This window comes from Thalia democratica, chromosome 1 (assembly GCF_965202585.1).
Source record: "Thalia democratica chromosome 1, ktThaDemo2.hap1.1, whole genome shotgun sequence".
Lineage (NCBI taxonomy): Eukaryota > Metazoa > Chordata > Thaliacea > Salpida > Salpidae > Thalia > Thalia democratica.
The window spans coordinates 68,306,660-68,320,714 of record NC_139165.1 but is presented as its reverse complement, the minus strand read 5'-3'; the positions used below and the strand labels follow the sequence as shown (position 1 = coordinate 68,320,714).

The 14,055-nt window shown below is 24.2% G+C and overlaps 1 protein-coding gene across 1 annotated transcript; it reads left to right on the top strand.

Moving 5' to 3' along the window:
• Positions 1 to 6,937: 6,937 nt before the first annotated feature.
• LOC145847064 (dual specificity mitogen-activated protein kinase kinase 1-like) lies at positions 6,938 to 11,405 on the top strand. The gene is made up of 2 exons (XM_082953515.1): positions 6,938 to 7,828; positions 10,473 to 11,405. The coding sequence occupies exons 1-2, from the start codon at positions 6,959 to 6,961 to the stop codon at positions 10,686 to 10,688; spliced, it is 1,086 nt and encodes a 361-aa protein (XP_082809641.1). The 5' UTR covers positions 6,938 to 6,958; the 3' UTR covers positions 10,689 to 11,405.
• Positions 11,406 to 14,055: the final 2,650 nt, after the last annotated feature.

The window sequence follows — 14,055 nt, the reverse complement described above, 5'->3', positions numbered from 1 at the left end:
AATAGGAAAACAAAAATAGAATAATTAAGTAAACAAATAAGTATAGTAAAAGTTAGGGAAAAATACATTTAAAAAACCATTCTGCAAAAATGTTTAAGCCACAAAGCTATTTTACAACATAAAATTTGTAAATATCCGGGTATGTAAAAATAACTACGTCTAAAACGTATTTCAAATAGTTTGAATTTGAAAAAAAAAAATTTAACTAAACTAGAAGCCGCAGTTTTTTTTTAATGTATTTTTTGTAAAGATAAATACTTTGATTGCTTTGTTTCTGTACTCCCGTAAATTTTTGTTCATAATTTGTAATGTAGTTTGATTTTTTTAGGTTTATATTGTAACCTAAATGTAATTTTACAGATTGTAAATAGGTTGTTTGTTCTTGTTTATAATTATTTTTTATTATTTATTTTTTTATTAACTTTTATTGAGTAGTTTATTGTGGCTAAGTAAGTTTATAAAACCACATCTTTTACTGCTATGTAATCAATAGATGATATTGCGCGATGTTATATATTTAATATAAGTACTACTGATTTTTAACTACGAAATAATAACTACGAAATAATATATTGAGTTGTCACATAGTTTATTTTTAAATATAAAATTCAAAAATTGGGTTATATTCAGAAAGTTTACCAAACTCTTTTTAGGATGATGCTTTGTTTTTGGTATTTTATTTTTATTCAAATTAAAAGTTTTGTTGACCGTTTCATTTCAAATAAGTCACCATGACATTTTTAGAAAGACGTTTTATAGTTTAATTTAATATTTCGTCTGACTAAAAATTATTTTTGTTATATTTTTTAATAATATTATCATACTAATTTATACTGCTATTATTTTAAGTTTTAAGAAAGTGAAATTTCAACTATTAGTATTTAAAATAAACACTTAAACTTTACAAACAGTAGTTTTATTAAAAAAAATAATAACTCTAAAAGAACTTAAACTTCAAAGTTTAAAGAAAAGTTAAAATATAAAATTACCAAACTTTATAAATCGTTAACAATTAAAACTGCAGTTTTTATTTGACTATATTAATATAAATTTGGAACCAAAATAATTGTAATCAAAAACTTAATTAGTAATGAAAAATATACATATTTCAATAAATCACTAATTACTTGAAGCAAGTATTAATAAAGCAGTAAATACTCACTTGATTTTTTAAAATGTTTTATTACAAGTTGTTAATTTTCTAATGAGAAAAAATTGAAGTGAAGTCTGTGCTACCCCTCGAAAAAAGCCTAGAGTAGCCCCTGATTTAATTAAAGCAAGCAAAATTTAAAAACCTTATTCAAATAACTTTTTAGTTTAATAAATATGTTGAATGAAAATAATAATGAAAAATAAGAACAGATATAGTAAACTTAAGGGCTTTTTGTTACGACAAAGTACAAATAAACATAAAAAGAATGTATTTAAACTAAATTTTCTGTAAATCCTTCTTAGTAGGTAATTATTTAGGACTCAAATTAAAACAAATGGCTAATTAATTTTTCACATCATATATATAACTTGTTATACGACTTAAGCTCTGAGATTTAAAAATAAAGTGTTTTTAGTTAATAAAAGTTTAAATTAGTTTTTACTTCTCTAAACTACTAGCAAAATTATTTTAAACAAACGAAAAAAAAATTAGTAACTCACTGTTAGTAGCTAGTCTTCTGACTTTATAACCTAATCAAGCCAACATATTGCAGTTAGTTTTTGAAAATATTTTGCTGACATTAAAGTTTTACAAGAAGTTAAATAAAAGTTTTAAATGCATTTAGTTTGTAAAAAACAGAGATTTTGTAAGTTGTTATATTAATGGTTTGTTTTAAAAATACTATTTAATGAGAACGAAAATTTTATCAAACTTACTTTCAGTTTTTTTACTAAATGAAACTTTTCTAAATAATTATTTTGTTTTTTAAGTTTAATTAAAACAAAACAATGAAGAAATCCTGCAATTTTTATACTTATTGGTTTTCTTTCACATTTATAAAATATCTACTGCTCACTTTTTATAAGGCTTATACTAATAAACTGTAAACTGACGGTTACTTACACAAATTTTGAACTGAAATTGAAGTTCTTGTCATTTATTTTATGACAAAACTAATTTATGCTGTTTTCTAACTTTTCGTTTAATTTTTACTACTTTTGTAAAGCTAGCTGTACGGTAAGTTAACTTTAGAAAATCGCCTAAAACATTTTATTATTAAAAGTTTATTTAACAGCTATACTAAAAGCTTAAGTTGTAAGAAAGTTTTTGTAAGTTTGTAAACTACTAGGAATTGCCTACTTATTTAAATAGTAAAAAAGCAACAATTGTCTTTATATTAATAATAACACTTTTTTTGTAACTTACTTTTTCATTAAGTTATAGTATATATATAAAATGAAATATAGATTAATTTATTTGATATAATTCATAATTCTAGCATTCACAAATTGGTGAGATTAAGAATATAAAAGTTTATTTTGAGAAGTTTTAGCGTTCAAAATAAGGGTATACGATTATTCAAATTCGGACAATTCAAATTCCGACAACTCAAATTCTTTAAAAAGAATTGAAAGGACCACAAATAAAAAAGTAATGTATTTTTGTAAATATAAAAAATACATATGTAGGTCATATAAATATCTACAAGCCATTTTTTCTTTTTAGAAAACATTAAATATTTTTTAAGATATGGCTTAAATAAAGTAAAAAACATACTTATTTTTAGTAATAGAAAAATATCTTAAAAAATAACGACCATAAAGTTGATTTTATAGATAAATTTATAAATTTTTCAAAAAACATAAAACTTTAATGTCAATTATTATCCTTATCTTAAAAGCTATCAAAAAATTTTTATTTTTATTTTAGAGAACGCACCTTTGTCTTTAATTAAAAAAAAAATTTGGTTTGGGGTTTGAATTATTTCATGGGGTCCCTCCAAAAATAAAGGTTTTTTTTTTTTTCATTATTATGGTATTACAACCAAAAATAAATATTTTTTATTTTATTTTTTTTTTTTCCCTTAGTTTGCATGTTATTTAAACTCCTAGATGTTTATTTTATAAATAATGTTAATATCTTTTACGATTTGGCCTTAAAGCAAAATGATGTATATTACACTATCATTAGCCTTGGCCATTTCCTAGATAAAAAAATGATAAAAGGAAAAAAAAAAATAATAAGGATGTGAATTACAACAAATATAATTAAACTAAAATAATTAAAGTTTAAAACAACTTTATTTCATGGGGTCCCTTCAAAAATAAAGGTTTTTTTTATTATTATTATTATGGTAATAGAACCAAAAATAAATATTTTTTTATTTAATTTTTTATTTTTTTAATATTGAAACAAATATTAAAATGAAAAACAAAATATAAAAATATTTATTTTTGGTTGTAATACCATAATAAAAAAAAATATTTTTGGAGGGACCCCATGAAATAATTCAAACCCCAAACCTATTTTTTTTTAAATTAAAGACAAAGGTGCGTTCTGTAAAATAAAAAAAAAGTTTTTTAGGTAGCTTTTAAGATAAGGAAAATAATTGACATTAAAGTTTTATGTTTTTTGAAAAATTTATAAATTTGCCTATAAAATTAACTTTATGCTCGTTAAAAAATAGTTAAGATTTTGCAAAAAAGAGAAAAAGTGGTTTGTAAATATTAGTAATTTCTACATATGCATTTTTTATTAAAAAAAAAATTGTATTACTTATTGAGATATAGTCTTTTAAGTATTTTTTAATAATTTGAGTTGTCGGAACTTGAGTTGTCCGAATTTGAATTGTCATGTAACCCGAAATAAGTAGGTTGTGTTTTTATAAATTAAAAGGTATTTTATAGTTACTTTGAATTCATTTTTGAAAATTATAAAGAAAAAATAATTTTTACTTAAATAAAATGACTTTAAAGTTAGAAATTAAATAATACTGTAAAAGTATACATTATTCTCTAAAGTACTCTTACTAACATTTATTGTATCCTTGAAAATTTATTTAGTTATTAATTAAAATCTAATAAAAGTAACGCAACAGAAAACTTAAATAAAAATAATGAGTGCTTACAGTTTTTGAACAGTTTTCTTAAAAACTTGTGCAATCTACAAATGTTGATGATTATACTACTACTTTTCTTAATTATTTTAAAGTTATAAAGGTCCTGGAAAAGACCTTAATCCGTGGTGTGCGACTCGATAACCAAAAGGTTCTTTGTGGACCAAGTCCTAAGACCAACTATTTTGAGTGCTTTTTTTTCTTGTTCATTAAACTATATTCTTTATAATGAAAAGTTTCTTTTAACTAAATTAATGCAAATCATTGAGTATAGAAATTTAATTGCTTAATAATGTTAAATGCTTCCTTATTCTTTTTTAAACTTTTATTAATTGTTGAATATCTTAGTTTATAGGAAAATGATCTATTCTAAAGCTGTTTTTTTGTGCTCAGTAAAGCAGTTAAAGCTTTCTTAACACCCAACAATAGGCTAGAAATGAAAATTGTGTGTCTTATTCGTTCATATAACCGAAATGAATTTAGGCAGCCGTTGACTATTTAGTTGACAAAAAAATAACACTAAGTGTAAAGGATTAAACGTGGTTTCTTGTTTTAAAAGCTGGTTTTGTCTCTTTTCATCTTTAACTAGTTCAGAAATTGGTAATTACCTAGAATGATGTCGCACCATTTTTATCAAACTGAAATTATATTGTAAACCATTTCTTTTTTGAACATTACTTTAGGCAAAAAATTATTATTTTAAGCATAATATGTTTAATCTAAAAAGATACTTTGTTTTAAACAAGCTATATAATACATAGTAAGAATTAAATTTAGATGTTAAAAACTAAAATATTTAATCAATTTTTTTTACAATATTGTAATCAATATAAATTATTGTATTGATATGATATAATTGCTTTATTTATTTTCAAAGCATGTTTACCACTTCTCCCTTTTTATGTTATTATGGAACTATGTATTGCATGTTTCGTGGTTGTTTTTGTAAAAAGAGCAACAAGAAAAATGTGAACGTACATGACAGTAAAAATTGAAATCTAAGGGAAGGATGTTGGTTTCCATAGTCAATGTTGGCAGAAATGGGTATAAAAAAGAGTGCACATAATTTTTTTTTCCTTTGAAAATAATTTTGTATTGAGTTTATTTAAATAATAACACTTTAAAAAAAACAATTGATTAATAATAATGTTGATTTTTCATTGATCTCAAGTTTTTTTGTTGTTTTGATTAAAACTGCTAAAAAAATGTTATAAAATGTATGGTGATTCTTGTTTGTACTTGTGATTGGAGTAGAGTTCTATTCACAACTAAACCTTAATGAATTTTTTTCTTTCTATCTAAATTTTTCCCTTATCTATTCAAATTTTTGAAGTTGCTCCACTCAGTAATTATGACAATTATGAGTAAAAAAAAGTTTTTAGCTAAAAATTATTTCCAAAGTTATTGAAAACATAGTTGGTATTTTTACAGGACACAATCAAACTGAACAGATAAAGGTGTTTTTTTTAAGGTAAAGTTCAGACTGTCTTGTAGTTTTTAAAACGTTAGTTAGTACAATGAAAAAAAAGTTTAATAACTGTACATTTAAAAACATGTCTGCAAAATTTGAACTGTTTTTATTAAGAATTATTTGTGTTTGAGTGCTTTGGTTAATGGCCTATACTATTAAAAGGCAAATATAGGTGTTTTTTAAAGGTAAAATTCAGATGGCTGTAAAGTTTCAATTACATTAGTTAGAAAAATAACAAGGTGTTCATAACTGTAAGTTTATTGATATGTCTTCAAATTTTGAAATGTTTTAATAAAGAATTGTTTGTGTTAAAATGGTTTATCTGATTTTGTCCAGTGACAAAATGACTATTGCTATTTATTTAGTTTAAAAAATTCTTATACTTACCATTAAAAACCTTTATTTTACAGTGTCTAAATTAAAAGTCAATCAGTACATTATTTATGATGTAACAACAATTTAACTATTCAAAATTACTCTTGCTCTCTCACTACACTCTGATAAAAAGTTTATAGCCTTTTGTTTAAAATTCCTATATATATAAGGATATGTAAAAGTTTAACAGGCGTAATCAATAAGTTTTACTTTAAAATCTGCAACAAAAAATGTACAATTGATATAGTAAAAAACAATGGCAAAATTTATTGTATAGTTTTATTCACAATCAGATCAAAATTGGTTTACAAAGTTAAGTAAATTAAGATAGGCTTATTTTATATCCTTAAAGCTACATTAGAAGTACATTTTAGTGTACAAACAAATCTTTAAATTACTTAGTTGTATTCTTAAGCTTGTTTGTATACCTGAGAGTTCAACCTGTAAATAAAATAGGATAGTCAAAAAATATAGAAACCTTGAGAACTCTTTATTTGAAATATTTTGATAAAAACCTGATTATACCTGAATTTTTGAAAAAAATCACTAAAAAACCTGAAATTTTAAACAGTTTTCAAAAATTAAAGTGACAAAATTTTGTTTTTTGATACAAAAAATCTATTGTATACAACTTTTTTTTGTATCATTAAAATTTATTTATTATAAACACTTTTGAAGTAGTATTAAAGTTTACTTTAAAAAATTATATATAATTTAAAACAGTTTTTTACCTTAAATTTAATTATAGACTATAAACGGATAAAAAAACTTGAACTTGTAGAAACCTGGAAGAAATTCATAAACCTGGGAAAAAAAAACATTACAACTCTTTTAAAAGTTTTTCTTTTATTAGCCAATATGTTTAAGTACAAACTTCTAAAATAATTTGATGTAATTTTACAAGAAATAAATAAAAACTTTTCTCCTTTTAAAGTGTGACTTTTTGTTTAACAACCACAAAATTTTTGCTATATTTCAAAATTTAGTGTGTTTATTTTGATAAGTTTTTTTTTTGCTAAAAACTAATAGCAAAACTCAGAGTTTATATATTTAAACAAACACAATGCCTCGCATGAAGCCAGCCGGGATGGTTTTACCAGGTGCTGGTAAGCCAGCTCCAATTGAGCAGATGATGAACAATGTTACTATTGATGATGAGCAAAGACAAAGGCTTGACTGTTTTATTAAGCAGAAACAAAAAATAGGTCTTATGGAAAATGCTGACAAAAAAGATTTTGTTAGAGAAGGTGAACTTGGTGCTGGAAATTTTGGTATTGTTTATCTGGTTCGCCACAAACCTTCAAATACTATTATGGCGCAAAAACTAATTCATGTTGAGGTAAAACCAGCAATTTTTAGTCAAATAAAGCGTGAGCTTGAAGTTTTGCATGACTGCTCTAGTCCATACATTGTTGGTTATTATGGAACTTATTTTAGTGATGGTGATATTAACATATGTATGGAACATATGGATGCCGGCTCATTAGATCTAGTTATGAAAAATGCTCATCGTATTCCTGAAAAAATTTTGAGTATTGTAACAAAATCAGTTTTAATTGGGTTACAGTACCTGCGTGAGAAACATAGAATTATCCATAGAGATGTAAAACCATCTAATATTCTTGTTAACTCTTCAGGGGATATTAAACTCTGTGACTTTGGTGTAAGTGGACAGCTTATTGATTCACAAGCTAATTCATTTGTGGGTACTAGATCATACATGGCCCCAGAGCGTTTAGAAGGTAACAATTATTCAGTTCTTTCAGATCTATGGTCTCTTGGACTTTCTTTAGTCGAAATGGCAATTGGAAGGTATCCTATTCCTCTAACATCTCAACAGATTGAGCTTTTAATGGAAAACAATCGCGCAATAGCTAGTCTTCAAATTAAATCCCTTGCAATTTTTGAGTTATTGGAATTTATAGTTAAAGAGGTGAGAATAACTTAACCATAGAGAATGTAAATAAATAGATAAAATAATAAGATTCAAATATTTAAATCTCATCAATGAATTTCAGTATACTTGTTGTAAGGTCTAAGCCAGGATTTCCCAATTTGTTTTTTTTAATTGCCCCCTTTAAAAAAAAAAAGCTATGTCCCCTCCGACAAGATTTTCCCAAAAAACTATGATTAAAAACACCTAAGATCTTTTTTTGCTCTTCATCATCAACTTAAGAATATCTAGTGTAAGTTTCAAATTATGACCTCATGGCCCTCTCTTTGGCTCCTTTGCTGATTATGGCCCCCTGAAATTGTGTAATGGTCACCAAGGGGACCATTTGGTCTATTTTCGGAATTCCTGGTCTTAACTCATAGTCTACTGGTACCAATTTCCAGATCCAGCTAGATCTGGGTATAGCTTGCCAGGTCGGGATCCAACTAGATCTGACCAAACTAATATTTAAATTTAGCCCAGCCAGATCTGAATATTAAATCTAAATTGAGATCAGACCTGAAGCAGATAGGACCTTATTTTTAAATTGAGATCAAGACGAAATAAAAGAAATTTTAAAACCTGGTTGGATCTAGACCTTGGCAAGCTATGGTTGGATCCGGCAATTAGATCCAATAGACCACTAGTTTAAACTATTAAGACATTATAATCAGATTATCACAATATTATTAAATGTCTTTAAGTTTTAGTCTAAAAATATATATCAAAAAAATGCCAGTATATAAAAAAGATTTCCATAGTTACAGGGTTGCCACTTTACCTGGAAAAACCTTGAAAAACCTGGAATTTGACAATTAAGGCAAAAAAAAACCTGGAAAAACCTGGAATTTTAACAATTTTCACAAGTTCAGTTGTAAAATTTCAATATGACTCAAAAAATATAGCATATAAATAAAAATTTTTTTGTCATCATCAAATTTTTTTATTAAAAAGAATATTTAAAGTAGCTTTACAGTATCTTTTCAATGTTTTTATACTATTTTACACAGTTTCTTACCTTAAACTTCACTTTAAACTAAAAATAGACCCAAAAATGTGTACTTTTAAAAACATAGAATAATTTTAAAAAAAAACAAGTGGCAACCCTGATAATTAAACTTTAATTAGTTTTATTTAATTTCTTTTGGTTAAATTTTTATTACAATACTAAATTATTTTAACCATTTTTATTCAAAACTATAACTATAGTTGATGCTAAAAATATATAAAGATACTTGAAATACCTTATGTGGTCTTCAAATTGATTAATAAATTTTCAGTTTGTTTCTTCCTTAATATTTAAGTTTACTAGATTTTGGTAATAAATATTAAAATTACTAATGATAACTTATTTTAAATAACAATTATAGTGTTTTTTTTTTAATTTTTGTAAAAACTTTGAATTATAGTACAATTTCCTAATGTGATGGACCAATGTTTTTAAAAAATTATTTATTTAGGGAGGGAAATATAAAAGGTAGTTGAAAAAGTTGATGTATGAAAATTATAAATTCCGTAGCATTCATAAATTTAAAATACTAGTCTTTGAACAAACACTAAATTAATTTCATATCTTAATTCTCTAATTTTTTTTTGCATTTTAATAATCTATTTATTTATTTATTTATTTAATGAATTTAATTTCACACTTTTAACGAAAAAATTATTTATTATTTATTTTGAACAGCTATTTAATATTGGTAATTTTTGCATTTTAACAATAATCTTAGATTTATTTAAAAACATTAAATTATTATTCCAAATAAATCCATATAACTAACTTTGAAAATACCAAGTACAGTAACCTCTCGCTTATTTACGCACATTGTGTCCACAGAAAAAGTGCGTCAAGATATGTGAGATCGTAAAGAAACGAGAGGTACCAAATATATTCACTAAAATGGCTGTTCTTTAATATTGCTTCTAGTTAAAAGCAGACTGGGCACTTTCCCACTTTTAACAATTTGTTTACATTATTTATAAATATGAAAACAACAGATAAAACTATACATATATTGAAAAAAGGATTTGAATTTCTATAAAATAATAATACGAGTAGAAATAATTTTACTAATTTAATAATAAGTAGAAATTATCTTTATTTATATGTGACATTTATATTCTATTCTACTTAGCAAATTCAATTTATAATCAAGCATTTCTTTACAATTATAAAATGGTGTTTATTAATATATAATGCAAGACTGCTGTATTATTTCTTTGTGTTTTAAACTCTAATTATTTCATTATTACTTTCATTATTAAAAACAGTCATGTTTATTTCAGAATTTCGATTTTCTTATTGTTTACAAAATTTCTGATATACTGAGGTATAACTAAATGTTTATCAATTAGTCAAGGAACATAAATTTACAAAGTCTAAAGATATAGAGAGGTGTGTTAGCATTCAAAAACATATTTTAATTTTATAATATACATTAAACCTAGTTTGTGCTATATTAAAAAAAATTAAAATTTTTATTTTCTGAATTTTATAGAATTCTGAAATGCGTAACTAAACGAGAGTGCGTAACGTCATGAGTGCATAAAGATCCGAGAGGTTACTGTACACCTTTATTTCATCTCTAACAATTACAAAAACCAGAATTTATTTTACGGAAAAAAATACACACTTTACTAACAGGAATCACCAAAGCTACCACAAAAGCATTTCAGCAGTGAATTTTGCTATTTCGTTGAAAGGTGCTTGGAGAAAAAAACAAAAGACCGTGCAACACTCAAAGAGCTTATCACCTTGGACTTTGCCAAAAACGTCTCAGTTACTCAAATTGACATGGCAAAATGGGTTTGTGCTACCATGAAATTACAGCTTCCCAATTTAGATGCCCTCAAAGGTTAAAGTAATTAAAAAAAAAATCAATTATGTATTAACTTTTGTTAATTAACTTTTTTTTCTTAAATTTAAAAGTTAGACACTTTGTTAAATAAAGTTATGCTAGTTTATTACAACCTTCAAACTCTCAATGTGATTTTATTTTTGAATTAAGAAAAATCCAACTTTTAACTTTCTCTAGAGTTTGTCTTAAGGGAAACAAAGTTTTTTAAAAACTATTAAAAATATATTATATTAAATGATTTAATTATGTGGTTTGTAATTTTAGTTTATCAAATTTTTAACTATGTTTCCTGTACAAAAATTGCTTTTTAGTATTAACAACTTTGTAGATTTGTTATTTTGATAAGTTTGTTTATTTCCTAAAAATTTCAAAATCTTTTTTTTATCGCACATTTTAATCATGAAAAGAGAGTTTAGTATCAAAACATTATAAATAACTAAAATTACTAAGTATAATTTATACTAAAGTTAAAGCATTTCTATTAGCTCCTAAACTTTGTTAAATTTGAGTACTTTTGCTCAAGCGTTAAACTTTTGTTTGTTAGTAGATTTAAGTGACAAAGCACAAAATCGTAATATGATCTGTTATAAAGTGTTTGTTGATATGATTTTGTGAAAAATCTACTTAAAAAACTATTTTCATGTTTAAAGCTCATCTCAATAATTTTGTGAAAATTATTAAGTTATAAAGGTGAACAAAGTGTATTTAGAATTATGCTTAAAAATAAAACCTTTGAGATGTTTATATATTTTTTATAGGTTATGATATTTTGTTTAATTTAATAATTTTGTAAAATGTTTGTTTGACTAAATAAATGTTGAATAAATTATGTTAAATTTTTTCATCAAATTTGTTTTCTACAAAATGTTGTAAATATTCAATGTTCAGTATATACAAGTAAATATAACTTATTTAATTACTTCAAATACAAGTTTCATTATGTATTAACTTTTATGACTTTTGTTAAATTAATTCATTTTCAATCTTATTCTTACATTTATTGAGAGGTTTAATTACTAAAAGTAATCATAAGTATTTGTAAAAGTTTCAATCTATTGTTAGATTTAATTAATTTTTTACGTTTAATTATTTTGTAGTCTAACTTCTGAAATATGAATATTTAACATAATTTTTTTAAGAATTAGCTTTTATTTTACTATATTTTTGTTGTTGTTGTTGTTATTGTTGTAATAATTTTTTTGATTCTCAAACAAATTTAAATTCAGCTTTAACTGTCAGTGTAATAAAAAATACTATGCTTCTCTGATATTACGTTTATTTTGTTTTTGCTTTAAAATGTATTATATTGTTGTACTTAATATTCAAAGTTTTTAAATATGAGTGTAAATTAACTTCAGTTAAGTGATAAATTTAATTTTCATTCTGTTAGAACCAGGAAGTTGTTAACAAATTCAATTAAAAGTTGATTCACTTGAAGTGATTATGTGGCCCTTTATACCGAGACTGTAATAAAATATTTTTTGTCTGAAAAAAGCTAAAACTTATTTTTAAAATCTACATTTTATAAAAAAAGTTTTAGCTTTTTGAGTTGCTACATGAAGTGCTATACTTCGAACATGTTTTTTTTAAGGAATAATTGTGTCATAAATTTTTAAACAAGCATTGCTATTTAAATTGCTATTGTTAAAAAAATGCCTTTTTTCAATGAAAAATTATAAAAATCTAGATATCTTTTATTTAAAACGAATCAATAGAAAACTTCAACATAAAAAGATTACCGCTTAAACTTTTTTTTGTATATAATTAACATAAATTCATTTACTTATATAATTACTATATTACTTCTAGGGTAAGTATAAATATGTTTGAAATATTATTTTAATTTTATTATTAAAATTTTTAAAACTTTTAATTATTAGTTATGAATTAATATTCGGTTATGAATTAACAATGTACAACTTTTTTTTAGTTTGCTTGAAAAAATTCCTTGGTAACTACCGTACAATTACAAAATTTTTAAACATTTTGTAAATGGCTAATCTTTCCCAATTATTTTAAGTCTTAATTTTAAACAACTAGTTATTATATGTTTAAAACCCTTCAACATAAAAATCATAAAGATAATATAATGTATAACATCATAAGGCGTTCAACTCAAGAGTTCTAAACAGCAAAGCCCATTGGAAAATTAAAACAAATTTTTTTATATGCAAATACTTTCACAGACTCTGTAGAGCTGTTCTTGTTTTACGTTATCAGTCAAAAAAGTATTTGAGTATGTACAAAATAAATTCTTCTAAATAACATAAAAGTAAAAACTTTAGAAAACTTTTTTACACAGTTTTAAAGTAAAAAAAACTTTGCTAGTAAAATTCATTAAAATTGGTAGTTGAAATATGAAACACCTATCTCTTAGTTTTAAAAGAGTAATTTCAAATGGTTTTATTTAAAGTTTTTCTTAGCTGTAAATAACTTTAATTTACTTTGCTATGAACAAGTATAGCCTGTAAAAATGGGAACGGGTCTAAATTGCACGAAGACAAAAATGCACGAGGTTACTAAATTGCACGAGGCGACTAAATTGCACGAAGCCAAATTTGCACAAAGGGTAAACTTTGCACGAGTTACATTTTTGCACGTGAGTAAAAAAATAAAGAAAAAATAAAAATTTAACAGAAAAAATATCTAAAAAATTAAAAAAAAAAAATACTGACCGAGGGTAAGGGTTAGGGGAAATAGTGATAATTAAAAAAAAAAAGCTAATAAAAATTATAGTAAAAAAAAAAGCTACTGACCGAGGGTAAGGGTTAGAGGAAGTAGTGATAGTAAAAATAAAAAAATAGCTAATAGAAGTTAAAGTAAAAAAAAAGCTACCAACCGAGGGTTAGGGGTAACAGTGATAGTAGAAAAATATAAACAAATTGGAAAGTTTAAAAAAAAAAAAAACTTACGGACCGAGGGTTAGGGTTAACAGTGATGGTAAGTAAAAAAAACTAAAGTAAAAAAAAAAGAAATAACAGAATATAAATAAAAATAAAAACTTTTTCCCATGCAAAATTGTCTGCTCGTGCAAAAGTGTCTTCGTGCAATTTTAAGAACTCGTGCAATTTTGTACGCTTGCGCAATTTAGACAGCTACCCTGTAAAAATATATTGCATGTTGTAAAATTGAAAGTTAATTTTTAATATTGGTCTAAGGACCAGGTGTACAAAAAGACCTCTTGGTCATCGAGTCGTACAACACATGCTTACTACAATGAACTAAACAAAACATTCAAAACTTAAATTATAAAGAAAGAAAAACTCACAATAAAGATTTGCAAACAAAAAATAAATGCGTCAATTAATTAACTAATAAACTAACATGAGTAAAACATTTCTAACTAAAAACTAATCGAAAATGAAAATC